We start from the raw sequence: 27,352 nt of genomic DNA, 5'->3' as shown, positions 1-27,352 counted from the left end.
CAGCTTCAGAGCTGTAATTATTCTTTGCACAGCTGGAAGCTCCAATTTTAGGGATTGCAGAACACTCTAGAAATCATCTAAAGCAGGCATGTCCAACCTGCGGCCCGGGAGCCGCATGCGGCCCGGAACTGCAGGCAATGCAGCCCACTGCCCCCCTGACAATTTTTTTTGTTGCTTAGGAGGAAGGAAGTCGGGTCGGGGGCACAGCCACAGCAGCTTCCAACTAACGGTAGACAGAGGCTGCCTCGGAGGGGAGGGGGGAGGCGAGCATGTGCTGTGTTTCTGACTCCTACCACCATTACCACTTCAAATCACTGAAGTGGTCATGGTGGTTAGAGTGTTCCTTTATTATCTCTCAGAAGAAGTAAACCTCTGTATACTGATTCCATTTCATTTCATCATCCTCTAGTTGTGCTAAATTAGTGCAGGGGGGGCGGCGGCGCGGGAAGGGCACGGCATCATTTTATTACTTATATACCTTAACTATAGTATATATTTTATATGCGGCCCGAGAAAATTTCTCTACACTCAATATGGCCCAGAGAAGCCAAAAGGTTGGACACTCATGATCTAAAGTATGTGTAGACATTTATGGTACTCCTAGGTTTGTGCATTACTTTGTACATCAAGCATAAAAATCAATGAGATATACCTTTGTTGCATTAGACAAGGCCTCCTCCAAGAACTGAATTCTAGTTTGTAAAGTATCCATCTGTTCTCTTTTGGCAGTGATTTTCTTCTGCATTCTTGTTGCAATTTTAATAGCTATAAGACGAGATTAAAATAAAAGATATTATGTTTCAACAAAGTTTCACAATTGCTACATAATTGTTAAACAAGTTAAGCTGCGGATTACCTGTAAAAACTTTTAAAACCTTTTCTGTGATAAATTGGGTGTTTACTGGTTCTCTACTGGTTTTCCAGCATACCAGTCTCTACTTAAATATTACGTGGGTCAGAAAGAAGATTTTATTGATTAGGTTCCACACCATACATAGTATGTATTGTTCCTACAAACAATCCGGTTTACCCTTGACCATAACCAGAAGGAGAAATTGTAGGTGGCCTGATATACCTATGTAGAGGAATCTTAAAGTGGAGTTCCACCCATTTTTGGAACTTTAGATCTATGTAATCCCCTTTAAAACGGCTTTTACCAATGGAAACTTTTTTTTTTTTTGCTAGTAAATACCTTAATTTCTGCTTTATTCCTCCTCACCTCACTTCCGGGTCCGATCGGCGATGACATCATTCGGCGATTCGCAGTGTCTGCTGGGATGTATTCTATTCCAGAAATCTCGCAGTAGCTAAGCTGTAGTGAGCCGTGCCTGCCCCGCCTTCGCCCCGCCTCCTCTCATTAAGTTGTATTGTATGAATGTATTAGGGCCGTTCTCTGCCCCGCCTCCACCCCGCCCCGCCTCCTCTCATTGGTTGTATTGTATGAATGTATTAAGGCTGTTCTCTGCCCCGCCTCCGCCCCGCCTCCTCTCATTGGTTGTATTGTATGAATGTATTAAGGCCGTTCTCTGCCCCGCCTCCGCCCCGCCTCCTCTCTTTGAGTTGTATTGTATGAATACAACTCAATGAGAGGAGGCGGGCAGAGGAGGCGGGGCGGAGGCGGGGCAGAGAACAGCCTTAATACATTCATACAATACAACTCAATGAGAGGAGGCGGGGTGGAGGCAGGGCAGGCACGGCTCACTACAGCTCAGCTACTGCGAGATTTCTGGAATAGAATACATCCCAGCAGACACTGCGAATCGCCGAATGACGTCATTGCCGATCAGACCCGGAAGTGAGGTGAGGAGGAATAAAGCAGAAATTAAGGTATTTACTAGCAAAAAAAAAAAAGTTTCAGCCATTTTAAAGGGGATTACATATAGCTATGTATTCCAACCTATTAAAAATGGGTGGAACTCCGCTTTAAGGGCTTGTATAGATGGGCAAATGCAGCGAGCTATCAGGTGCAATAAACTTGCATTGTGGATCCGTTTTAGACAATTCTGAGATCATTCTTAGTTCCTTCACATGTGAATTAGCCCTTATTCTGATAAACTACATCAAGCATCTTTTGCATTCCCATTGAACTATGTGGGGGAAAAAGCAGTTCTGATACAAACAAAAGGCAGTGTACACAGACCCTTATGGTGCCCATACAGTAGGTGAAAAACCATTTCCAAGTCTGTCATTTGGACAGTTCTTTCATTTTTCATCCAGTTAATGGGCACAAATCGTGAATTGGCTGTGACATTTTTGAGACAAAAAAGTAAAAGTTTAAAAAACTTCTGCCAATATGAGAATGAACTTTGAAAATTGGCAGAAGTTTTTTAAACTTTTACTTTTTTGTCTCAAAAATGTCACATACTTTTTTGATTTTTTCTTTTACTCTATTTGCGATTATTATTGCTGTTGAGATATATGCATATAGAACGAAGTAAAAGAGATATGAATATGTGTATGTACCTCTCACTCAACGTAATATAATTTAGTTGTTATATGTTATTTTTTTTTCCCCTTTTTTTTTATTTTTAAAAACTGTGTTTATATATAAATACAACTGCTTGCACCTTTGATATGTTCATAAATTTGTATGTGTTAATATTTTTTTTAATAAACTGCTAAATAAATAAAAAAATACAATAAATAAATAAATTCTGCCTAATGGATGGTAAACTGAAAGGTTAATGGCTTTGTACTTCTGGTACTGCGCATGTGTTCTACCTATTTATCGCTCAATTTTTTTTCCCTTTTCCTAGAAAAAGTTTTACATTTTATAATCATTATTTTCATACCCAAACTATAATTTTCACAAACAAGCTATACTTTATATTTCTTATTATTGTGGAAGAATGGAAACATTATTAACATCTAAAATCTCACCTGATCCAAATGTAGCATTCTCCTAGGTAGGTAGGTGCTAAAATGCATTGATTGCTCCTTCTGCTTATCAGGGGAGCCTGATCTATTAGGTTGCCTGTTACATGTTTCCAGGTGTCATTCACTGGGTCGGAGGGAGTATCCCCACTGCATACAATGAGGGAGCTTGTTGGACAGTGGAGGAAACCCAGCCAGTGACACATTAGCTTTTATGGGAGTCCCAGGGGGAGGGCATTCTTGCAATGCATCCTGGGATTGCTCATAAAAACTGACTGGACATGTGACAGGGGTATTTGGCGGGAAGACAAGTCCCAGGAGGAGGCAGACGGCAGTCTCTCCTCCTGCAGCATTAGAGGAAGGTGGTCTTAGGCGGTCAGCCTAGTGAACCAGGTGTGGAGCTGAGCTGCAGAGGATCCAGTGTAGCTGACAATGGAGTTGCTGGCAGAGTCTCTTGGGAAAAACAGTTTCCGTGAGTACAAAGGGACTTGCCAAAGGGTCAGCCCAAGAAGGAGGACCACTCCAATGAAGTCAGGGGATCAATGAGCTAGCTCACACAGAGAGAGAGTTACAGTAAAGGGGGTGCTGTGTAGAACCCTGAAGAATAGGGATAAAGGGCGTGCCTAGTTGGGCCCTGAAGAGCGATTCACAGAGCAATACAAGTTCATTAAATTCTTCTTCACTGATAGTGACATGGTGAAGCAGCGGCCTTGCCACACTCAGCTATATCTAGACGTCCCAGCAAATTGTGCATAGTTCATTCAAGTTGGAGTATCCCTTCTCCTATCCAAGTTCTCAAATAAAACTACAAAAAACCAAAACCCCTAGACTGAGCCCTAGACTCTTGACTGAGCCAAGCCCTTTAAAGATGCTAAATTGTCGTGTTGTTGCTATGGGTAACCTGTAACCAGGAGCTCCCAAGGAAGTAGTGCTACACAAAGAAAATGCGTAAATATAATGTATTGCAGCTTACCAGACCTTAGATGTCCTGGTTGCATTAGTTTACAGTTTTTTGCCTTTATTTTTACTTGGCGATCAGTAACACATCTTAGGGTGGCTATCCCTTACTCCTTCACTGTATCTCTGGAGAAGCAATATAGCCACCCTTAGACAGCAGCTTTGTCAACCTGTAGTGAGGGTAATGTTAGATGGACTAGTAACTTTAGGTGGACTTTACATAAGTCACTAAAAAATTATAGCCTAATTCCTAAAACTTTTTAAAACTGTTAGAGAGAAACAGTTTTTTTTCCTTTTGGATGTAGATTTTTCAAATTTAATTAAAACTGAACATTGTAAGCACCCCTGTGAGTGGTAAATGGTTTGTGTCAAGCTTCCACTTTTGCTGGACAGCTTGGTATGTTAGAGAAAGTTGAAAAATAACATGCTTATTGGCCAGATCACCAGGTAGTAAACTATGTATTTTTGATTTAGACTGTAGTTCGATTTTTGGCTTGCGTTGCTTTTTTCCAGTATCTAAGGATGTAATAAGAAGCGCTGCAATGCTTGCCTTAAAATGAAATACCTTAGAAAAGCGAGGTTTGAGTCACTTTAATATCAACAATGGTAAAAAAAAAAAATAGAAGTAAAGAAGTTTGAGAAAAAAATAAAAAAAATACTATCACCTGATGTGTTAAAGCAGTTAAAGGTAGCATTTCTTACCATGACCATCACAATCCTCTACAGTTTTCAGGGTGTTTTTGGTCTGTGCCAGCTCAGCAATAGCTGCTTTTAGCTGCATTTTAAGAATGGCAGTTGCATTTTCTATATCTCCACTTTGATTTAGGTTGTTCCTTTTCAGTGTTTCATAATCTTCTGCAAAAAAAAAGACATACACAGAACATCAGATATCTTGTGTTACTTCTGTTGTGGGGTGGAGGTGGGAAATCCCTTTGTTTCCCATGCTCTGATGGGCTAATTCTGAATCTCATGGTGATTTATTCCAGAGTGTGTCCTGAAATCCTAGGCTGGGTTCCCGTATATGCGAATTGGATACATTTGCATCCCGCATCCAATTCGCATAATATGTGAACATGACCGGCTTTCAATGGAGCTGATTCACACATGTTTGGGGCAGCCGCAAAAAGGGTCCCGTGTGTTTTTGGGTCCGGTTCAGGTGCCAATTCAGGGAAAAATTTGCCCCTAAATCGTTCCTGAACTGTTAAACAGAAATGCACCGGACTCCGGACTGCAAACCACAGCCAGACATGTGTAAACCCAGCCTAAGGCTCGGTTCACATTTGTGCGATGCGGGAACGCTGCGAATATGCAGCGTGATCCCGCATCGCATCCGCACATCTGGCAGTTCACACTGCCATGTGCGATATGCAGGGGGTGTCAATTAAATGTTAACGGCACCCCCAGTTTGATCGCATATCGCAGTGCGATCTGCAAGTTCGCACAGAATCGGATCGCACAAGTGTGAACCACTGTGCGATCCGATTCTGAGGCGGATCAAAAAATGCCTCATGTGCGAGTTTGCTGCGGATACAGTGCAAATTCAGCCATACAAAGTGTATGGCTTAACTCGCATCCGCACAGGAGATTGCATGTAATGAAGGAGCAGTGCGCTCCGAATTACATGCGATCAGCGCATCCGCAGAAGTGTGAACCGGCACTCAGTGAGTTGAATGAAAAATGTCAACCTTCACCTTCAAAGCAGGAGTTAAACAACTGTGGACAGAAAAAATGTGTAGAAATCCCTGAAATATAGGTTTACCTCCTCTTGGCATAAAAGATTTGGAAGAAACAATCTCATATAGAAGCTCATATTGTGTTCTGAAAGACGCCGACTGCATATTTATGCCAATAAATATTTTAACAAACATGGTGTATTTAAGCCTGAAGCCATTGACACTGTTACACTGTGGGTTCACACTATTGCGATGTAGGACATTGCATGTGATTCGCACCACATTGCTGTGCAGATCACATGCGATGTCTGAGCAATGCAAATTCAGCCATACAGATTGTATGGCTGAATTTTCATCACATTTGGACCAAAACCATTTTTTTGGTCCGCACTGGAATCGGATTGCATGGGTGTACACACCTATGTGATCTGATTCCTGAACCATTTTACAGTTCCGATCTGGGGGTGTCATCAACTTTGTATTGACACCTACAGTAGTTCACATAGGGCAGTGTGAACTGGCTGCAAATTAGATGCAATGCGCGAACCCGCACAGGAATCGCGCTGGTTTCCCGCATCGCATATGGGTGAACCCAGCATTAACACAGAACAGTTAGTTATGGAATTAAATTATATATCAATATTTATTGAATGCCTGAGGAAGGAGCATGCATGCCTCGAACGCTAGCACCACCCCGCTTCCACCGGATGTGATGACGGAGAAGCTGTGATGCCGACCGGACACCAGGAAGTGCCAGAAGCCACTGACACAGCCAGGACCCAGGGCTGTCTACACCTCTCCTGCCTCCCCTGCAGTGGATCGGATGACTTGCAGTAAATCCTGCTTTCCTATCAGTCATGTGAGTGCATTACCTTTTATGCCAATAAAGGATTGTTTTAATACTACACTCAGGTGGCGCTACTCTGTTCTCTCTCTTTTATATATCAATATTTAGGCTCTGGACAGGAAATATAAGACCAAAAATTACTTAATTTTGTGGAATATGTATTGTTGTACTTATTCAATGTCTTGAGAGCCGCATGTTGCTCTCATTACTTGAGGACTTCTGTTGCCCATTATGTGATTCCCTGCCACATTTTACAGGTGCTCAATATTTGCCATTATGAACACTTTCTACTTTATAAATTTCTTTAAACCACACGAGGGATCGCTCATTTATTTCACTTTAAAAACTCAACACCACAGAAGGTGGCAACCAACCAAGAAGCCAAAAGTTGTAGATCTTACCTCAATGCAACATTTGACGATAAATGGGAGAGTATGTCAATTTTTTTCTAAAAAGGTTTGCTAATGTATGACCAGAACAATACCTTATGTTTTAGGTTTACCTGACAGGCATGCAAGCTCACGTTGTGTTTCTCTGAGCTCAGCTACAATTTCCTTTCTCTCCTTCCTCAGCTTGTTGGCTGCACAAGTCTTTTCAATGCATTCATTTGTCAGTTTGCTTTTCTCCATATTTAACAACCTACACATCTCTTCCAGTTCATGGATTCTCATGTCCTTCTTCTCTGTCTCAGCCTATAAATCACACAAATATAAGAATAGATGACGTACATATAAATACCAATATTAATGTTTATCTCCAACCAAATTTACAGCATACACAGTATTGTTCAAAAATGAACAGTGGACGGCAGCCATATTTACTGTTCATATACAGGTGCATCTCATAAAATTAGAATATCATCAAAAAGTTATTTTATTTAATTTCAGTAATTCAATTAAAAAAATGAAACTTTTTTATAGATGCGTTACACACAGAGTGATATATCTCAAGCATTTCTTCCTTTTATTTTGATGATTATGGCTTACAGCTAGTGAAAACCCAAAATTCAGTTTCTCAGAAAAATAGAATAGAATAGAATAGAATAGATACGTCTTTGATAACGCCCAAGGGGAGGGCAAAACGCGTCAATGCAATTTCCGGTCTATGACCTTTGGCACGTCACTTCCGGGACGGTGGAACACACGCCGGGACCAAGGCTTACCCGAGCGCACACCGCGACCAGGAAGGAGCAATAGACCTGCCTCTTAATTCATTGTCTGCCTGATTTTAATCTACCAAATGTGAGTGATACTCTTATGTCTATTAATAAAAGATTGATAACGGAGTTACACTATTGCAAGCTTTCTTTCCCTATATATGCATATCGGGGTATTGAGAACATCAGACCTCCAAGGATCTCTTACCAGGTTCCCTATTGGGACACAAGCCTCTTTGACCCTCTATAGCTGTATAGCCTAGGGGTCATTTAAGTCCGGTAAGTGGATTATCCTAAGGGGATGTTTGGCACAGTCAACAGCACTGGATTTATGGCATGATATTGCACTTTTTTCCGGGCACTTTAGCACCTTGGTGGATCGTTTTATGGGCACTTGCTGATCTAATTTATTATTGGACTATCACAGTTTTTATTTGACGTTCACCATAATATTTTTATCTATATGTTTTATTTCCATTTTACACTTTATGATATTTAGTGTTGCAGTACCATATTTGTTTATATGCACTGGGTTTGCACAGGGCACTTTAAGATTATTTATTATTAACTGATGTGATTATTATTACTATTATTATTATTTTCAGCACGCACCTTTTTGCGCTGTATTCTGGCACTTTTTCAGAAAAATAGAATATTACATAAGACCTATAAAGAAAAGGATTTTAATACAGAAATGTTGGCTTACTGAAAAGTCCATGTACAATATAGTATGCACTCAATACTTGGACACAACACTGTTTTTCTACCTTGCAAAGCTGCCTACAGCTATGTTACCACAGAATTGAGGCTTTCTCTGTTTACGCTCATACTTTGACCTTTATTGCCCAGGACTGATTTCTGGGTGCAGGTCTGAGTCTCCAAGGTCTCAGTGTTACCTATTTCCTATGGGTGGAGCCCTCACCCCCAGTAGCTGTCTTTAACCTCTTGCCGACCGCCCACCGTAGTATTACTGCCGCAGGGCGGCTCGGCTGTGCAAAATCACGTAGTACTACGTGATTTCGTGCGCGAGGTTTCAGCGGCGCACGCGCCCCGCTCTCCCGCTGTATTTAGACATAGCAGGAGGCGGTCGGAGGAGTGGCGGTAATCGCCGCCTTTCTCCCGCGATCGTCAGATAAACTGACAGAAAACCCGCCTGCTTATATAAACAAAGCAGGTGAGTCTTCTGTAAGACAGGTAGGGAGAGATCAACTTCGATTTTTCTGTGCCTGTCACACAACCTTCCCATACACAGTGAGTAATCACAGTTAGGCATACATTAACCCCTTTGATCACCCCCAGTGTTAACCCCTTCCCTGCCAGTGTCATTTATACAGTAACAGTGCATAATATTTAGCACTGATTACTGTATTAGTGTCACTGGTCCCCAAAAAGTGTCAAAAATGGCAGTTAGGGGTCTGATCTGTCCGCCACAATGTCACAATAACGCTAAAAAAACGCTGATCGCCACCATTACTAATAAAAACAAAAAATAAATAAAAATTCCAAAAATCTATCCCGTAGTTTGTAACTACCTTATAACTTTTGCGCAAACCAATTAAAATACGCTTTTTGGGATTTTTTTTTACCAAAAATATGTAGCAGAATACAAATTGCCCTAAACTGATAAAAAAATTAGATTTTTTTATTTTTTTTATTGGGAATGTTTTATAGCAGAAAGTAAAAAATATATCAATTTTTTTACAAAATTATCGCTCTTTTGTTTATAGCACAAAATCTAAAAACCGCAGAAATTATCAAAATTCCACCAAAAGAAAGCTCTATTTGTGGGAAAAAAAGGACATCAATTGTATTTGGGTACAGCATCGCACGACCGCACAATTTTTCATTAAAGTAACGCAGTGCCGTATCGCAAAAAATATCCTGGTCATTAGGGGGGTAAAACATTCCAGAGCTGAAGTGGTTAAAGCACAATGATACACTGAAGGTTGGGCAGAAGAGCAGAATTTTGAAACTTTGTTTTTAATTGAAACATGAAAAGCCTACCTATAACACCATTTGATTGATTATAAATGATACCTCTTGCATCCCTGATGAAGGAGACATTTATTCTTTGAAACGTGTCGAGTGGAGGAAGCCATTCTGTATCATCATTATCTCTCACAGTTGGTGTATCAATAGTTGCTCATACCATGTACACACTGTTTTCGTGTTTCTTTTATCTAGTGATTATCAATAAAAAATTTTTTTATGAACTTTAATCTTTACATACTATGTGAACTGAAGTGCCTGAAAACTCCCAATATTTGGGTCATTTTTGCTTTTCGTATTTGAATCCTAGGGATGTGGCACATAGTGGAGTCTAATCACCTATATCTAATATAGAAATGCTTAAAATTAATCACTCTATATAAAATATATGAGTTTCACTTTTTGAATTGAATTACTGAAATAAATTAACTTTTTGATGATATTCTGATTTTATAAGATGTACCTGTTCATAGTATAATTGTGGACAAACTAGTAACATAAAAAAAAAAAATGGAAAAAATATATTTAAATCGAAATAAAAATGCAGATTTTAACAGAATGAATCTACTGTATAGTAACCAACTAATATCCATAATGTGTATTTACCTTAGTTTCCTGTATAAACGCATTCGTTAGAAATACTTCCTCTAAGAGTTGGAACTTCTCTGCTTCCAGTGATTCCACTTTTTGACTCTGCTGCTTAACCACCCTAGATAAAGTCTGAATTTGGTCTCGCAGAGTCGTTATCATGTTATCTTTTTCCACCAAAAGCAGCTTTAATGTTTCTGTATCTTCCAACATCTCTGACATTTGCTCTGACGTTGCTTTAAGTTGCTGCAGCTCCTTCTTTTTAGCCTCTGCATACACACGCAGCTTTCTCAGTTCATCTACTGCATTCTTTAATGCCTCTTCCTTCCCTGCCAAATGAACTCTTGATTCATTTAAGTTCTTTTCTGCATTTTTCAGGTTTTGAGTTTTGGCAGCCAGCTCCTCGGTCATTTTCTGCAAGGTAGCTTTCATGGACTCCAACTGGCATGTAATAACGCTTGCATTTGCTGTCATATCTTGAATAGTTTTCAGCTTTGATGAAATAATAAAAAAATTTTTTTTTACTTATTCAACCAAACTTTTATAATTGTTACTGCACTTTTTTTGGTTGCTTTGTCATCTGCTTTATCATAAATAAAAACCTTTTTATTGAGAGAGTATCTGATTTCAGGAGCAGTGCAGCAGTGTTACCACATTGTCAAAGTAATCGGGCAGGACAGTGGCTAATTGGTTCACACTTCTGCCTGGCAGCACTGGGGCTGTCAGTCCAAATCCCAACCGCAGCACAACCTGCATGGGTTTTCTTCCACACTCCAAAGACATACTGGTAGGTTAATTGGCTCCTGTCTAAATTGGCCCTACTATGTGTATGTATAAATATGAGTTAGGGACTTTAGATTGTATAATTGATGAGGTAATAGACTTTATAATCCAGGAAAAGAAAAGAAAAAAAAATGTATGTAGGATAGTGATGAGGAGGAGGGGTGGAGATGGGCTGGTACTAGGGAGATTAGTACCCCTGATCCAATCGGGAAGAATAATTGGTCCTTAGATATAAAGGTAATATATAGGTGAGGAATGATGCAAACAAAATTCACCATATAGATCTGCCAAAGCATTTTTTTTTATAAGAGGCTAAAGTGGCCTTTAGGTTACAGTATATAATATGCCATAGCAAAAAGTAACATATATGTTGTTTTATTAAAATGATACATAAGCCACCCATGGACTTTATAGGGTGGGTCGATGTGCAGGGCAAAATCAATTGCCCTTATGGCAAAAAAAGCATAAATCCTAACAGTTGGCACTTCTCATGCTACAAGTTTATGTCAGTGCACAAAAGGGGGGGTGCAGGAGATTAGTGCAGGTAGACACCACTGTCATTTATGTTGGTGGAAAACCATAGTGATCATGACAGGATTTCTAACCTGTACCCGTTGGCCAGTGGCATTTGCCACCCCTGTTTGTAGATTTGGGACAGTTACTAGACTCAATTACAAATGGCATTTCAGGTCTTTCTAAACATGTAAACATAAATAGTACATGTTTAGTCTGGATCAAGATACTTATCTTCTTACATTAAAAATGCCAGCAAGTGATACTATACCTTCTCTTCTTCCTTTTGCTGACTCTCTTGTTTTACTGCAGTCACCACTAGTTGAAGGCGCTCTACTTCCATACTCCGTTCTACCAGCTCTCTTCGTAAGTGATCATTGGTGAGCTTGCTGACATTTGCCTGTTCGTTTAACTGCCAGTTATATTCTCTTTCTAAGTGTAGCTGTTTTTCGCACACTTTATGGGCCTCTTGCAATTGCTGTAGCAAATTAAAATGAAACCTTTTTTTATTGGATCATTGGATCAGTTGATAAAAAACAAACAAACAAAAAAAAATATATATATATATACACATACATATATATATATATATATATATATATATATATATATATAAACATGTTCAATGTTTCTGCACTTTAATAGTAAATACCATTTAATACCAATATTGAGTTCCCAACTGGATATAGAGCAAGCCTCAAACATATCACGTATTGCATTCTTACATTTAATTCCTGCAGCTGTTTATCATAATCTTGACTAAGCTGAGTATGCTCATTCTGAACCTTCTCCAGGGCAGTATTGGCTATCAATAGCTGCTTATTGAGCTCTTCCACCTATATTTTAAAACAACAAAAAACAATTTAAATTCAAGCATCGTAAATCAGGATACTATTTTCTCATGCATTTATACAAAGTGTATAAAATCCAGGAAAATGTGTGTTATTTACATTTAAGCCTCTTTTGTTACTGTAGTAGAGAAGGGTTCCAGTAATATGAATGTGCAGGCAGGCAGTGGAATTAGAAGCAAATGGCCTTGTTAGAATCATGTGTAACATGCCAAGGTTTGAAACATGGAGTATTATTAAAGTGTTCTATAAACCATACAAATCACACTTTTTTCATCTATACATGATGGAAACAGGTAGAGGGTCTGTACAGGGAGTGCAGAATTATTAGGCAAATGAGTATTTTGACCACATCATCCTCTTTATGCATGTTGTCTTACTCCAAGCTGTATAGGCTCGAAAGCCTACTACCAATTAAGCATATTAGGTGATGTGCATCTCTGTAATGAGAAGGGGTGTGGTCTAATGACATCAACACCCTATATCAGGTGTGCATAATTATTAGGCAACTTCCTTTCCTTGGGCAAAATGGGTCAAAAGAAGGACTTGACAGGCTCAGAAAAGTAAAAAATAGTGAGACATCTTGCAGAGGGATGCAGCACCCTTAAAATTGCAAAGCTTCTGAAGCGTGATCATCGAACAATCAAGCATTTCATTCAAAATAGTCAACAGGGTCGCGAGAAGCGTGCAGCTGCCAAGATGCCACTTGCCACCAGTTTGGCCATATTTCAGAGCTGCAACATCACTGGAGTGCCCAAAAGCACAAGGTGTGCAATACTCAGAGACATGGCCAAGGTAAGAAAGGCTGAAAGACGACCACCACTGAACAAGACACACAAGCTGAAACGTCAAGACTGGGCCAAGAAATATCTCAAGACTGATTTTTCAAAGGTTTTATGGACTGATGAAATGAGAGTGAGTCTTGATGGGCCAGATGGATGGGCCCGTGGCTGGATTGGTAAAGGGCAGAGAGCTCCAGTCCGACTCAGACGCCAGCAAGGTGGAGGTGGAGTACTGGTTTGGGCTGGTATCATCAAAGATGAGCTTGTGGGGCCTTTTCGGGTTGAGGATGGAGTCAAGCTCAACTCCCAGTCCTACTGCCAGTTTCTGGAAGACACCTTCTTCAAGCAGTGGTACAGGAAGAAGTCTGCATCCTTCAAGAAAAACATGATTTTCATGCAGGACAATGCTCCATCACACGCGTCCAAGTACTCCACAGCGTGGCTGGCAAGAAAGGGTATAAAAGAAGAAAAGCTAATGACATGGCCTCCTTGTTAACCTGATCTGAACCCCATTGAGAACCTGTGGTCCATCATCAAATGTGAGATTTACAAGGAGGGAAAACAGTACACCTCTCTGAACAGTGTCTGGGAGGCTGTGGTTGCTGCTGCACGCAATGTTGATGGTGAACACATCAAAACACTGACAGAATCCATGGATGGCAGTCTTTTGAGTGTCCTTGCAAAGAAAGGTGGCTATATTGGTCACTGATTTGTTTTTGTTTTGTTTTTGAATGTCAGAAATGTATATTTGTGAATGTTGAGATGTTATATTGGTTTCACTGGTAAAAATAAATAATTGAAATGGGTATACTGTATATTTGATTTTTGTTAAGTTGCCTAATAATTATGCACAGTAATAGTCACCTGCACATACAGATATCCCCCTAAAATAGCTAAAACTAAAAACAAACTAAAAACTACTTCCAAAAATAGTCAGCTTTGATATTAATGAGTTTTTTGGGTTCATTGAGAACATGGTTGTTGTTCAATAATAAAATTAATCCTCAAAAATACTAATTTGCCTAATAATTCTGCACTCCCTGTACATACTGAAAATATCCAAGGATGATGGTGTCACTGGATCCCCTTGACCCCTAAATATAATGGAGATTGAATGTGCATACATTTTTATATTCCATTCATGAATCTACAGCCTGGATCCTGTGGTATCTTACAGAGTGTTCTCTGCATAACACTGCAAGACATTCAATAAGTCAGCAAATTTATACACGTGCATTGTTTAAAAGAGTAGTGAAGAACAACCCTGGCTTCCTTCACCTGACGATGTCCTTCCTGTGACGAAACGCGTAGTGATGATCCTTGCCTGTGACATCATCATGCCCACAGGCTACTGTGCAGAGGTGCTATACAATCGTTCTCTCATATGCTTATGGATGTTATACATTTAATAAATTGTGGATGTTTTAAACTTTATCACAAGATGCATTTTTTTGTATTTATGTTCTTACCATGATGTTTTAAGCTCTGTGGGTTATCCTGGCTGATGGCTGATGATCATTTATATCTGTGGCTTGTGGAATCCATTACTTCTTACATGCTAAAGGTCTCCTATAATTTAGAGAACCCTTCTTATCTGGTAAGGAGTTTGGCCACTTTGTTAGTTTGCACACTGCAGTTGGCACTTGTTTGAAGTGGCCTTGTGGCACATCACATTTAAGTTACCAAGAACTGATCACTTATGAACTTTTTTCACTTATAGTTAATAACACATGCCCTTTTTACTGTTGCACTGATACTTCAGTTAAGTCATAGACTGTTTTAGTTGATTCATTGAGTAAAAATGCAAAGCAGGAAGTAAATCCTGTGTTGGCAATGATCAATTATTTCTTCAAACTTTATGTAAAAATATACTTTGAAATAAGTTTTCTAAAGCACACATGAATAATATTTTTTACACATGGGCGGAGCTAGGGATATATAGGCTGGCGTGTTAGTGGTTGTCCCCGCCCCGCTGAAGAAGTCCCGCCCAACGAGTACGGGGGGACGCCGCACGAACTGCCAAGCCATCCCGGAAACAAGACAGAAAGAGGCAGGGAGACGCCGACCTCGCATCAGTGTGCGATATGTATGAGAGATGCTTTTATACTCTACCACCATGTGAGTGCATTTAATTACTTCCTTAATAAAGTGTGTGCAGTTTCAACAGAGAGCACTTAGATCTCCTATTATTGTTTCCCTTATGCTTATACATTGTGGAGTGCTGTTCACATTGGATACATCGGAGGCAGTAAAGAGAGAGAGGAGGATTGCTTCTGCTGTACATTTGTGTATATGCGCTTAGACCCTGTAGGGTCGTATTGTGGAGGTGAGAGGCAGAGATATCTGTGGTGAAGGGATCATATACACCTACTGTATGTCCTTTGCATGATTTCAGATTATACCAGCACCTGGGTGTTTGATGTCATCAATAAGGATTTGCCTGTCACACAAGTTACATCTGCAATAATTGGACTCTTCATGATGGACTCATTTGCACATATATGAGCTTTCCATAAGAGTTTTTGGAAATTTATGAAATTGCACTGCACTGTGTTTGTTATATTTTTTGGAAGGAGATATAGATTACCTTTTAGGCTCCATTCACATTGCCGCGATCTGACTTGGGGGGGCGACCTCCGACCTCGGAGCGGCCGCCACGGACTTCATAACATTGAAGTCTATGGCGGTCGCCTCCGGGTCGCCCCAAAGAAGCTCCGGACCCTTTTTCTAAGTCGGAGCGACTTGTGTCGCTCCTATTAGAACGGGTCCACAGCTTCTCTATGGAAGGCGTCCTACGGCGACCTGTGAGGCGACCAGGTCGCCTCACAGGTCGCCTTAATGTGAACGGGGACAGGACAGCTCCAACTTTATTTTAATAAAGGCAGCAGGTTATAAATCACTCATACAACTTTCTGTCCATTGCAGGAAATGAATAGCTGTATAATTGGGTTTAGCAAAGGCGCTAAATTGACAGCTACCTATTTCAATTTCTATGGCAGTAAAATGGCAGGCTGGCTATGTCTCACTTTTGTGACTAGCAAAGACTTTTTTTCTAGTATTTTATTGAGTAAAATCCCAGTCATTTTTTTGTTCTTCATTAAAGTGGAGCTCCACCCAAAATTGGAAGCTTTGCTTACCTGCCTCCTCCCCCTCTCCAGTGCCACATTTGGCACCTTTTCGGGGGGCAGCGGGTACCTGTTTTTGATAGGTACCCATACCCACTTCCGGGAGACCTCGCTGCAGCGAGATGACTCAGAATTTTGGCCCCCTTTCTTCTTCCTCTGCCACCGGGCTATTCAGAAAGTGCAGTGCGCTTCACGCATTGGGCAGTAGGGACCCTGCTGTGAAGCCGCAAGGCTGCACTGACGATTTCCCTTAGAAGCAATGGCGGCGGCAGCACCCGAGAGATGTAAAAATCAGCTGGGGTTCTCTGGACAGGTAAGTGTCCTAATATTAAAAGTCAGCAGCTACAGTATTTGTAGCTGCCGACTTTAAACTTATTCTGAAGGAGGCTGGACCTCCTCTTTAAGGAGCTTTTTCTTTATTTACTGTTCTAAAGGCAAAAGGAAGTGAGTAAAAATATTTCCAAAGTAGGGGGAAAACAGTTGCCATCAATGACAATGGTAAAATGTTGGATGTTCCTATTATTTCTTATGGTCATCAGGACAAATAAAAAAGGTGAATGTCCCCAGATGACACAGAGGTTTTAATATTTCACTACTACAGTAGAAAAAAAAAATTTGGTTAGCGATACAGTTAAACGTTATGACGTGAGCCGCGATTCAGAGTTTGAGAAAGTCTGCCTGGGCAACAAGGTCAGGGCACACATATAGGTCACCAATTTGGACAAACACAAGATACACAGATAATTATTTCCTCACATTGCTTGGGCAACAGCTGGAGGATGACCTATTACACAAATGATTAGTTATCTGGGGCTATGTTCCAAGCCACATTTTTGTGCATGCCCCACCATTATCCAGAATGAGCTAACAGTCTGCGCTCTCACAGCATAATACCATGCAGGCAAATTCCATTCAAATTTATTTTTTAACGCTTAAAAATACAGGATTTTCTGAAACTGAAATCGGATACTTTATGATAGACAGAAGAGGTTAGAGTTAGGCAAATACAAATGAACAAATAAAAGAAAATAAAAGATACTATGTCAATATGTGAAATAAGTTGGAAGGGTCAGAGAGTTCCTATTAGACTTGGAAGAGAAAAAGCCTGCAATACCATGGTCAAATGATGTAATACAAACTATAAATACAACAGAAGCCGTTACAGGAGTACAAGCGTGTCACGTCTGGAGTTTTGGTTTCATGCCACTGGAGGGAAAGGGCAAAGAAACAGAGTATATGTGACAAGCGAGATTATTCTTGTAAGGTCAGCAGAGTAAGCCCAGGCTTCTTAATACAACCTGGCATTTAGCAAGTGTAAAATTAACAAGACAGGTGATACTTTAAATCTTAAAACCACAAATCAGAGATATAAAACTTGTTTAAAGTGGTTGTAAAACATTACATATACCCAGTGAAGTGATTGGCCTCAGGTGATACACAGAGATGAAACAAATCCTACATGAGTTATACCGGTTTATCTATAGCTTTCTTTCCCCTAAATCCATTCAAAGTGCAGAATTTACATGGGATCTCTCCACTCTGAAAAGATGGGGACGGAGAGCTAAAGTTACAAAGTGAGGAGAGCTGATTGGAGGGAAGTGACATGCCCCCCTTCATGCAGCACACAGGAACAGAGTTGAGGCTGTCAATCTGCTGGAGCTCCTTCCCCTGTCACCATTTTTCTCTCGGTGTCAGGACACCTTGAGACAATCATACTTATTGAAGCTCAAATTTTATTAGATCAGGACAGAAATATTAGAGCTGCTCTTGCTCACATGATTTTGAAGGTGCAGCCTCTGGAGTCGCCTGAATTCCTTTGTTGCTTCACTGCTTCAGTTTCAGGATTCTGGTCAGTGACTCCTTAGGTAGTCATAAGGTATTGGGATATGAGCTCTAGAAGTAAAGCAAGCAATAATGACAGCTCCCATACTTCAACGATGGCAGGTTTCCTCTTAACAGGACCTGGATAATAAAGGTTCCCATGGATATTAGATGATTACTGCCTAAACTCAGGGGCGTAACTACAGGGGTTGCAATTGCAACTGGACCCCATGCTCCAGGGGGCCTATGCGGATCCCCTGTACACCTGGATAGGAGGGCGGCGGGGGCAGCATGTAGAGAAATCAGTGTCTTAATTTTTCCTTCTGTAGCTCCAGGTCACACTTGCGACTGGGCCCTCACATTCCACCACCGTGGGGAGGCCCCAAGATGGCAGGAAGGGGGCCCACTGCAGAACTTGTGAAAGGGTCCCACTGCGGGACCGTAGTAAAAGATTGTAAGCTCTAACGAGCAGGGCCCTGTAGTTCCTCCTGTTTTGAATTGTATTGTAACTGTATTGTCTTCCCTCACATTGTAAAGCGCTGCGCAAACTGTTGGCGCTATATAAATCCTGTATAATAATAATAATAATAATTGTGAGATTACATGCTTGAAACAGGGATGCAATCAATAACTTACAATTATTATTATTATTACTATTATTATACAGGATTTATAAAGCACCAACAATTTGTGCAGCGCTTTACAATAAAAAGGAAGACAATATAGAAACAATACAATTCACTACAAGATGGTTGGGATCCTACAATCAATTAGGGAGGGGCTAGTGGAAAGAAAGGTAATAACTGTAAGGGATGAACTGATGGGAGAAATAAAAGATGCAGTTGATAGCCGAAGGCAGGAGATGAGTGAGTTTTCAGGGATCGCCTAAAGGTGGACAGAGTAGGAGATAGTCGGACAGATTGGGGTAAAGAGTTCCTGAGAATGGGAGAGGCTCTGAAGAAGTCCAGGGGATGAGCATGGGAGGAGAAGACAAGGGAGCTAGAGAGCAGGAGGTCTTGGGAGGAGCAGAGAGGACGGTTTGAGCGATATTTGGAGACAAGATTGATAATGTAGCTCAGGGCTGAGTTGTAAATGGCTTTGTTTGTTGTTGTTAATATTTGAAATTTTATTAGCTGGCCAATGGGAAGCCAGTAGAGTGATTGGCAGAGAGACACTGAGCGGTTGCTAAGGTGGATGTCTGGCAGCAGTATTCATAATAGACTGAAGAGAGGATAGCCTGCAAAGAGGTAGGCCTATGGGAAGGGAGTTGCAATAGTCAAGGCGAGAGATAACAAGGGAGTGAATAGGTTGCTTAATGGTTTCAATGGGTAAGAAGGGGTATATTTTGGAAATGTTATGGAGGTGAAGTCTACAAGATTTAAACAGTGATTGGATTTGGGGCTGAAAGGACGGGTCAGAGTCCAGGATTATGCCTAGCACCCTGAGGAGGAACTGATAGTTGTTTTATTGATCTTTATGGAGAAGTCAGGGTGGCACGGGCAGAAGGGGATATTATGAACTCAGTTTTAGAAAGATTGAGTTTGGTGTGACATCCATGCTGATATATCAGTTAAAAAGTTAGTAATGTGAGAGGAGACTGAAGGAGTAAGGTAAGGACTAGAGAGACAGATTTGGGTGTCATCAGCATAGAGGTGGTACTGGAAGCCATAGGAGTTTATTAAGTGACCAAGGGAGGAGGTGTAGATGGAGAAGAGGAAGGGTCAGAGGACAGAACCTTTGGGGACCCCTACAGAAAAAGGAGGTGGAGAGGAAGATGGAGTTATAGGTAACACTGAAGGAGCACTGTGATAGGTAGGAGGAGAACCAGAAAAGAACAAAGTTTTGAAGCCCGAGAGAATGGATTTTTGTGAGCAGGAGGGGGTGGTCAACAGTATCAGAGGCTGCAGAAAGGTCTAGTAGTATGGAGAAGTGGCCATTGGTTTTAGCATTCATTAGAGAGTTTTCGTAGGGCAGTTTCAGTGGAGTATAGTGAGCGAAAGCCAGACTGTAAGAGGTCAAGAAGGTTGTTGTCATTGAGGTAGGAGCTCAGACAGTTGTAGACTGAGCATTCTAAAAGTTTAGAGGTAAACGGGAGCAAGGAGTCTTAAGTTGTTCAGGCTGATAGGGTCCAGTGAGGGCTTTTTAAGTATGGGGTGATCTGTGCATGTTTTAGAGGGAAAGGGTGGATGCTAGTAGAGAGGGAGAGATTGAAGATGTGAGTAAGGGAACAAAAGATAGAGGAAGAGAGTGACTGTAGTAACTGCGAGGGAACAGGATCCAGCAAACAGGTGGTAAGGTGGGCCTATAAGTTCTGATTGTATCTTAACTATTGATCGAAATTCACTTCCTCGTGTTTGCAATATTGATTGAACAGGTTTTCGACTATAGATCAATTATTTCTATCGGGAGAAATTGAAAAAGAAACAGATCTTATTTTGACGCATGTATGACCACCATTAAGGCTACGTCCACATGTGGGCGTAGCGGATCGCGGGCAGAATCACCGCGATTCTGCCCGCGACCTGGAAATTATTGCAAATTATTACCCCAAACGCTGTGAGATGTTGCTGCCATTTCCGCCTGCCGAATCGCGGTAACATCGCGCACACAGAATCGCGGGACGCATGACACACAAAAGAAGCTCTTGTACCTTTTTGGGCGTCATGTGTCCCGCGATTCTGTTTGCGCGATGTTACTGCGATTCGGCAGGCGGAAATCTGGGTAACATCGCACAGCTTTTGGGGTGCCATTGCAAATCACGGGCATCGCACAGGCGTCCCGTGATTTGCAATGATTTCCGGATCGCAGGCAGAATCGCAGTGATTCTGCCCGCGATCCGCTACGCCCACATGTGAACGTAGCCTTAGGGAACAACGATCAGACAAACTTTCCTAAACTTTTTGATTTCTGTCAAGATCTTTTGGCAGAAGATTAAACAACCTGGCAGAAATCGACCAGTAAACATTTTATATCTGTTGATAATGTTTACTAGGAAACCAGTAACAAAAGTGCATGCATTGGTAGCAAAACACTGCAGTATCAAGCCATATTTTATCCCTTACAAATCCCTAAATAACTTAAAAACTCTACAGCATAAACAAAATAGAAACCTTTACTTTATAAGTGTTTTTTTTTTTTTTTTTGTTTTGTTATTTGGCTTATTTAGAGGCTTTTGACAGTTTTTTTTTGTGATCTGAAAAAGCGTTCTACCACAGATTTCTGAGCCTGCCACTCTGAAAGAAGTTTTTTAATGTCCTATAAAAATATTTGTGCTCTTACCTTGTCTTTATAAGTTTTCTTGCAGCTTCTTAACTCAGAGCGTTGTTCAGACATTGCAGATTCCAGATTTGCTATATGATCCTTAAGCTCTGTGTTTTGTTGCCTAAGAATAAATTATTGTAAAGAAAATGAGGATTAAAAGCTATTAGTAGTACTTGAAACTCATATCCATAGCAATATTCTTGCATATTTTAATCTAAACTTTTATTTAAATTTTGAATACAGTAGGGAATGATTAAAACAATTGTCAGTGTTTATTTCCATCTGTGTCACATTAGAGAGCGTTCCCTTTAGTTTCTGTCCTGTAGACACAACAGGAAGTGAGAGGAAATCTCTCCAAAGTGAAGGAAATACCCACTTAGACAAATGCCACCATTCAAGATCCTCCATCTATTTCCTTACTATTGTGGATTCACCCCAAACTTTTAGTCCCTGTGATAATGGTCACCAGGACAAATAAAGAGGATAAATCCCCCCCAGAGGAGACAAAGTCAGGAACAAAAACCTAATTGGTCCAGAACACCAAGTCCCTTGTGACCTGACCTGACTGTCAATAAAGTTCAAGAAAAAAAGTAAACAGTTTGATTTTTGGGGATTGGGACATTGGCACTGTGGGATTGATTTACTAAAGGCAAATAGACTGTGCACTTTACAAAGTGCAGTTACACTCTGCAAAAGCAGTTGTTCCAGAGCTTAGTAAATGAGCAGAAGCTCTGCTGACGTCCATCGACCAATCATGTGCTAATTAAAATGCTGCTTTTTTTCCCCCCCTTGCACATGATTGGGTATTCTTTGCAAAGTGAACCTTTACCTTATTTACCAAGCTTTGGAGCAAGTACACTTGCAAAGTGCACAGTCTATTTGCCTTTAGTAAATCGACCCCTGTGTCTCACAGCGCACACCAGCAGCTGTGCTTTCAGGGTGGCTCATTGGTGTGAACAGGCCCTTAGGTTTTTCCGTCTGAGATTTCCTTTCAGTTCCTGCTCTAGTGGCAAAGTTTTCTCCAAACAGGAATTTACATAAAATCTGCAAGACACAGACAGACATCAGCAAAAACCCTTACCGTCTTTTTATTGCTATGTCCCTGTTGAAGAGTATTAGGGTCATTTCAAACCTGTCCGTTCCACCGACGGACTCCATTCTGCTCAGTGGGGGATCAATCTGCTGATCCCGCTAAGCAGGCGGATGACAGCTCCGTCTCCGCTCTGTGTGCGGAGACGGAGCTGTCAGATCCCCGCTGTCCTTTATGGGGGAATCGGATGAGAACGATCCAGCAGATGGATGGAAAATAGGGTTTCCATCCGTCCGGATTTGACGGACAGGATCGGATGCGGATGGCAGCGGGTGTCAGTGGAGATGTCTCCGCTGACATCCACTGCCCCATATAGATGCATGGGGCATCCGATCAGGTCTGCCTGAAAAACTGACAGGCAGATCTGATCGGACCGTTGTGTGAAAGGGGCCTTACCAGGACAGGAAGGGAGAGAAAGTCTCCCCAATAGAAGCCAATAAACTAGTAGGAACCTAAAAAGATGACATTTTTTTAACTGGAAATATGTTTTATATATTCTATAGGACTGTTATTGAATAAACATTTTATGTAGTGCAAAAAAAAAAATGTATAAAATGGTTTGATTTTTAAATACAGATATACAGTAGGAAAGGTTACAACATCCATAGTGATGCATACTTTTTAAACAGAGAGCTAAAATGTCAGAGCTTAAAGGCGAAAAAACACGTTTATTAAAATATACTTAAACTGTTCAATGGGACTGTAAATATAGATATTTCTATCTGTGTAGAGATATCCTTGCTCCACTGATTTCCTAAGATTCACCACAATAGTCTTTCTATGTATTAAAATATTGAGATTCACAATGTGATATTTTCAGGGATTAATAGGTGATCAGTGGGAAAGCAAGGTATACCATCTAGCATAGATTTTTTGTACCACTAAAAGTTGTAGAACTTTATACACCAAATGTTTTGAATTTTCTAGAAAAAAAGATTTTTAATTTTAAAATGATTTAATATTTTACACACCTGTTTATGCCTTTAAAGTCTGACAGTTTGGTCCTCTTTTTAATAACTAAATGGGTTTATAAATTGAGAAATATAAACATAATTTGATAAAAAAAAAAAAAAAGAAAGAAAAAAGAAAAAATGCATACTGGAATGCTTCCAGCTGATTCTGCATAGTCTTGGCACGGCGATTCGCAGTGTTCATTTCATGGCTCATTGCTGCCATCTCCTGTTCATTCTTGTTAGCAAAATGATCACACCTAAATTCAAAAGAAAACAATGTAGCATTATGTTATCTTCATAATTGTTAACATAAAAGATACATTATTAATAATAGTAAAACTCACCTCTCCTGACAATCTTTTAAACTGTTCTCTTTATCTTCTAATTCTGTTTTTAAAATACTAAGTTGGTCTTCAGTCTAAGGGAGGCAAAACACTGCAGTCAATTTTGGTGTCTTTTTTTTTCTTCTCTCAAATATTTTTATTGCAAATTTGCAATTTAAAAGCCTCAAACAGAAACAGAAAGGGGTTGATTTACATAGCTTTTATCTAACACACTACCAATGTTTTACTGCATTGATATCATGCAATTTGAATCACAATAACATCTATGTAAATAGGTAACTATTACCAAATTATTAATTTATAGTGGAAGCATGTATGTGCAATTTGGATTTAACTGCTAATATAATCGCTCCTCCACCTTCCGTTTGAGGATGCCCCACAGATGCTCAATAGGGTTTAGGTCTGGAGACATGCTTGGCCAATCCATCACTTTTACCCTCAGCTTCTTTAGCAAGGCAGTTGGTCATCTTGGAGGTGTGTTTGGGGTCGTTATCATGTTTGAATATTGCCCTGCGGCCCAGTCTCCGAAGGGAGGGGATCATGCTCCACTTCTGTATGTCACAGTACATGTTGGCATTCATGGTTCCCTCAGTGAACTGTAGCTCCCGAGTGCCGGCAGCACTCATGCAGCCCCAAACCATGACACTCCCACCACCATGCTTGACTGTAGGCAAGACACACTTATCTTTCTACTCCTCACCCGGTTGCCGCCACACATGCTTGACACCATCTGAGCCAAATAAGTTTATCTTGGTCTCATCAGACAACAGGACATGGTTCCAGTAATTTATTTCCTTAGTCTGATTGTCTTCAGAAAACTGTTTGCGGGCTTTCTTGTGCATCATCTTTAGAAGAGGCTTCCTTCTGGAACGACAGCCATGCAGACCAATTTGATGCAGTGTGTGGCATATGGTCTGAGCACTGACAGGCTGACCCCCCACCCCTTCAACCTCGGCAGCAATGCTGGCAGCACTCTTACATCTATTTCCAAAAGACAGCCTCTGGATATGACGCTGGGCACGTGCACTCAACTTCTTTGGTCGAACATGGCGAGGCCTGTTCAGAGTGAAATCTGTCCTGTTAAACCGCTGTATGGTCTTTGCCGCCGTGCTGCAGCTCAATTTCAGGCTCTTGGCAATCTTCTTACAGCCTAAGCTATCTTTATGTAGCGCAATAATTCTTATATTCAGATCCCCAGAGAGTTCTTTGCCATGAGGTGCCACGTTGAACTTTATGTTGAACACCAAATTTATCACACCTGCTTCCCATTTACACCTGAGACCTTGTAACACTAACGAGTCACATGACACCGGGGAGGGAAAATGGCTAATTGGGCCCAATTTGGACATTTCCACTTAGGGGTGTACTCACTTTTGTTGGCAGTGGTTTAGACAATAATAGCCGTGTTTTGAGTAATTTTGAGGGGAAAGCAAAGTTACACTGTTATACAAGCAGTACACTCACTACTTTACATTATAGCAAAGTATAATTTCTTCAGTGTTGTCACATGAAAAGATATAATACAATATTTACAAAAATGTGAGGGGTGTACTCACTTTTATGAGATACTGTAGTTTTTTCACTTATTATAAGTGGAGCAGCACTGTTATTTGTAGCGTACATTATAGTTAATAATAGGCATTTGTGGTGCAGTTTTAACACGTCAAAAACGCATGTCAACCACACTGCAAGCCTTTAAAGCTCATTAAAGGCTTATCAACCGCACCTATTAAAGCGCATTAACGCTATAGGAGTGATTGATAAGCATAGGTACTTTGAGCAAGTGTGAACGAGCCCTAATGCTTTGTGTGCATAATCAGTGATCTGCATATAAAAATACTTCAAATATAATTTTAATAATATTTAGTAAATTATCACTATTAAAGTTTACTATCAATTAGTTTACTTACAATGTGAAGTTTTTTTTTGAGAGAAGAAACCTCATCAGCCTGCTCCTGTAAGATCTTTACTATAAATGTTCCAAGGTTACTTAGATCACAGGTTAGAACTATTTCCTTTCCAGAAGCTTTGATGTATGGTAAAATGGTTCCCTGGAGATCCTGGTGTATGTGATCCCGCTTCTGCAACATCTCTTTCAGAATGTCAATGTAGGCATGAGCCTGCTTCAGCATCTCCTCTTGCACTCCATTGGCAGTCTCTAGTTCCTGTATTTTATCTTGATGTTTTCTGTTCACCTCTTCTAGGCTTTTTGATTCATTAGATCTGCATAAAATCAGAGTTATACATATGAAAACAATAACATGCAAAAACTGGATTTTTGTAAGAACTTACCATAAAATCCTTTTCTCGTGAGTCCATTGACAGAGGCAGCTCTCATACTTCTTAGCCATTGGGTTGGAGGAGTAGTACTAGGCAGGAAAAAAAGCAATTCACCATGCCCACGGGGCTGTTCCTATAGGCATAACCCCACACAACCTGCTCCAGCAAAACAGTTTTGTTGCAAGCAGTGAAAGAAGACAGAAAACCATCCCCATATCAGAGGCTGCGTCTGTCAATGGACCCAAGAGAAAAGGATTTTACAGTAAGTTCTTACAAAAATCCCATTTTCTCTATCATCCATTGACAGACGCAGCTCTCATACTTCTTAGCCATTGGGACGTCCCGAAGCAGTGTAGGCATGAGGGTGGGGAGAATGCAACCAGATAGTAAACGTAAACTCCAAAGGCTAAACTTAGCCAACTAGGTAACAAGGAGCCCAACCAGGAACAACAGGAGCTCACCCATGAAAGAAAATACCCCTAAAGAGAAATACAAGATTCTATTATAAAACAGCAGCCTGCAAAACCTTGCGGCCAAAGGAAGCATCCAAAGATGCCAACAAATCTACCTTGTAGAAAATTGTAAAAGTGTGCACAGACAACCAAGTTGCTGCCTTACAACCTTGCACTACTGAGGCCTGATGACTAAAAGCCCAAGAGGCACTCAGCGCTCTAGTACAATGCGCCTTCACAGGAAAAGGAGGAACCTGACCCTTCAGTGAATAAGCCTGAACAATGTCTGCCTGATCCATCTGGATATGGTTGCAGCAGATGCAGCCATACCTTTCTGAGGTCCTTCGGTAAGAACAAAGAGAGAGTCCGATTTTCTAAAAGACTCAGTTACTGTCAGACAAAACCTTATAGCCCGAACCACATCTAGAGTGTGCAAAGCAATTTCCTTGGGATGCTTAGGCTTAGGACATAGGGAAGGCAACACAATGTCTTCATTGAGATGAAAATCCGACACCACCTTAGGAAGAAAAGACAGATTATTATTATTATTATTATTATTATTAAAAGACACTTTATCTCTGTGAACCACCAAATAAGGCGAATGACAGGACAAAGCCGCCAACCCAGACACTCTGCGGGCAGAAGTAATTGCCACTAGAAAGGCAACCTTCTTGGATAAAGCAAGCAGAGAAATCTCCCTAATGTTCTCAAAAGGAGGCTTTTGAAGAACAGACAGAACAAGATTGAGATCCAACGGAAGCAACGGGGATCACCGCGGGGGAGCCAGATGGCGCACCCCCTGAATAAAAGTGAGAATCAGGGCATTAGTAGCCAATGGACATTGGAAGTAAATGGCCAAGGCCGGCACCTAGCCCTTGATAGTGCCCAAAGCCAACCGCTGCTCAACCCCTTTTTGTAAAAAGGCCAAAACCCTAGCTATAGAGAACAAGCGAGGGTGCAGCTGCAGCAATTTATACCATGAAATGTACGATTTCCATGTACGATGATAGATCTTC

General features: G+C 40.7%; 1 protein-coding gene across 1 annotated transcript in view; it reads right to left on the bottom strand.

Annotated features, from left to right (window-relative positions):
• CCDC158 (coiled-coil domain containing 158) overlaps positions 1-27,352 on the bottom strand; it is a 114,174-nt gene that overhangs the window by 42,184 nt on the left and 44,638 nt on the right. Inside the window, exons 6-15 of the mRNA XM_082243852.1 lie at positions 25,515-25,827; positions 23,605-23,678; positions 23,407-23,517; positions 21,236-21,338; positions 12,106-12,216; positions 11,652-11,858; positions 10,103-10,576; positions 6,854-7,043; positions 4,534-4,686; positions 653-765 (exon numbers count right to left, since the gene is read on the bottom strand). Of these exons, the coding sequence (XP_082099978.1) occupies positions 653-765; positions 4,534-4,686; positions 6,854-7,043; positions 10,103-10,576; positions 11,652-11,858; positions 12,106-12,216; positions 21,236-21,338; positions 23,407-23,517; positions 23,605-23,678; positions 25,515-25,827 (1,849 nt within the window). The remainder of the gene's footprint in view (positions 1-652; positions 766-4,533; positions 4,687-6,853; positions 7,044-10,102; positions 10,577-11,651; positions 11,859-12,105; positions 12,217-21,235; positions 21,339-23,406; positions 23,518-23,604; positions 23,679-25,514; positions 25,828-27,352) is intronic.

The sequence above is a fragment of the Pelophylax lessonae genome (assembly GCF_965119305.1).
Source record: "Pelophylax lessonae genome assembly, chromosome: 1".
NCBI classification, from domain to species: Eukaryota; Metazoa; Chordata; class Amphibia; order Anura; family Ranidae; genus Pelophylax; species Pelophylax lessonae.
Note: the sequence above shows the minus strand (reverse complement) of the source record. Positions and strands in the feature narration are given on the sequence as shown.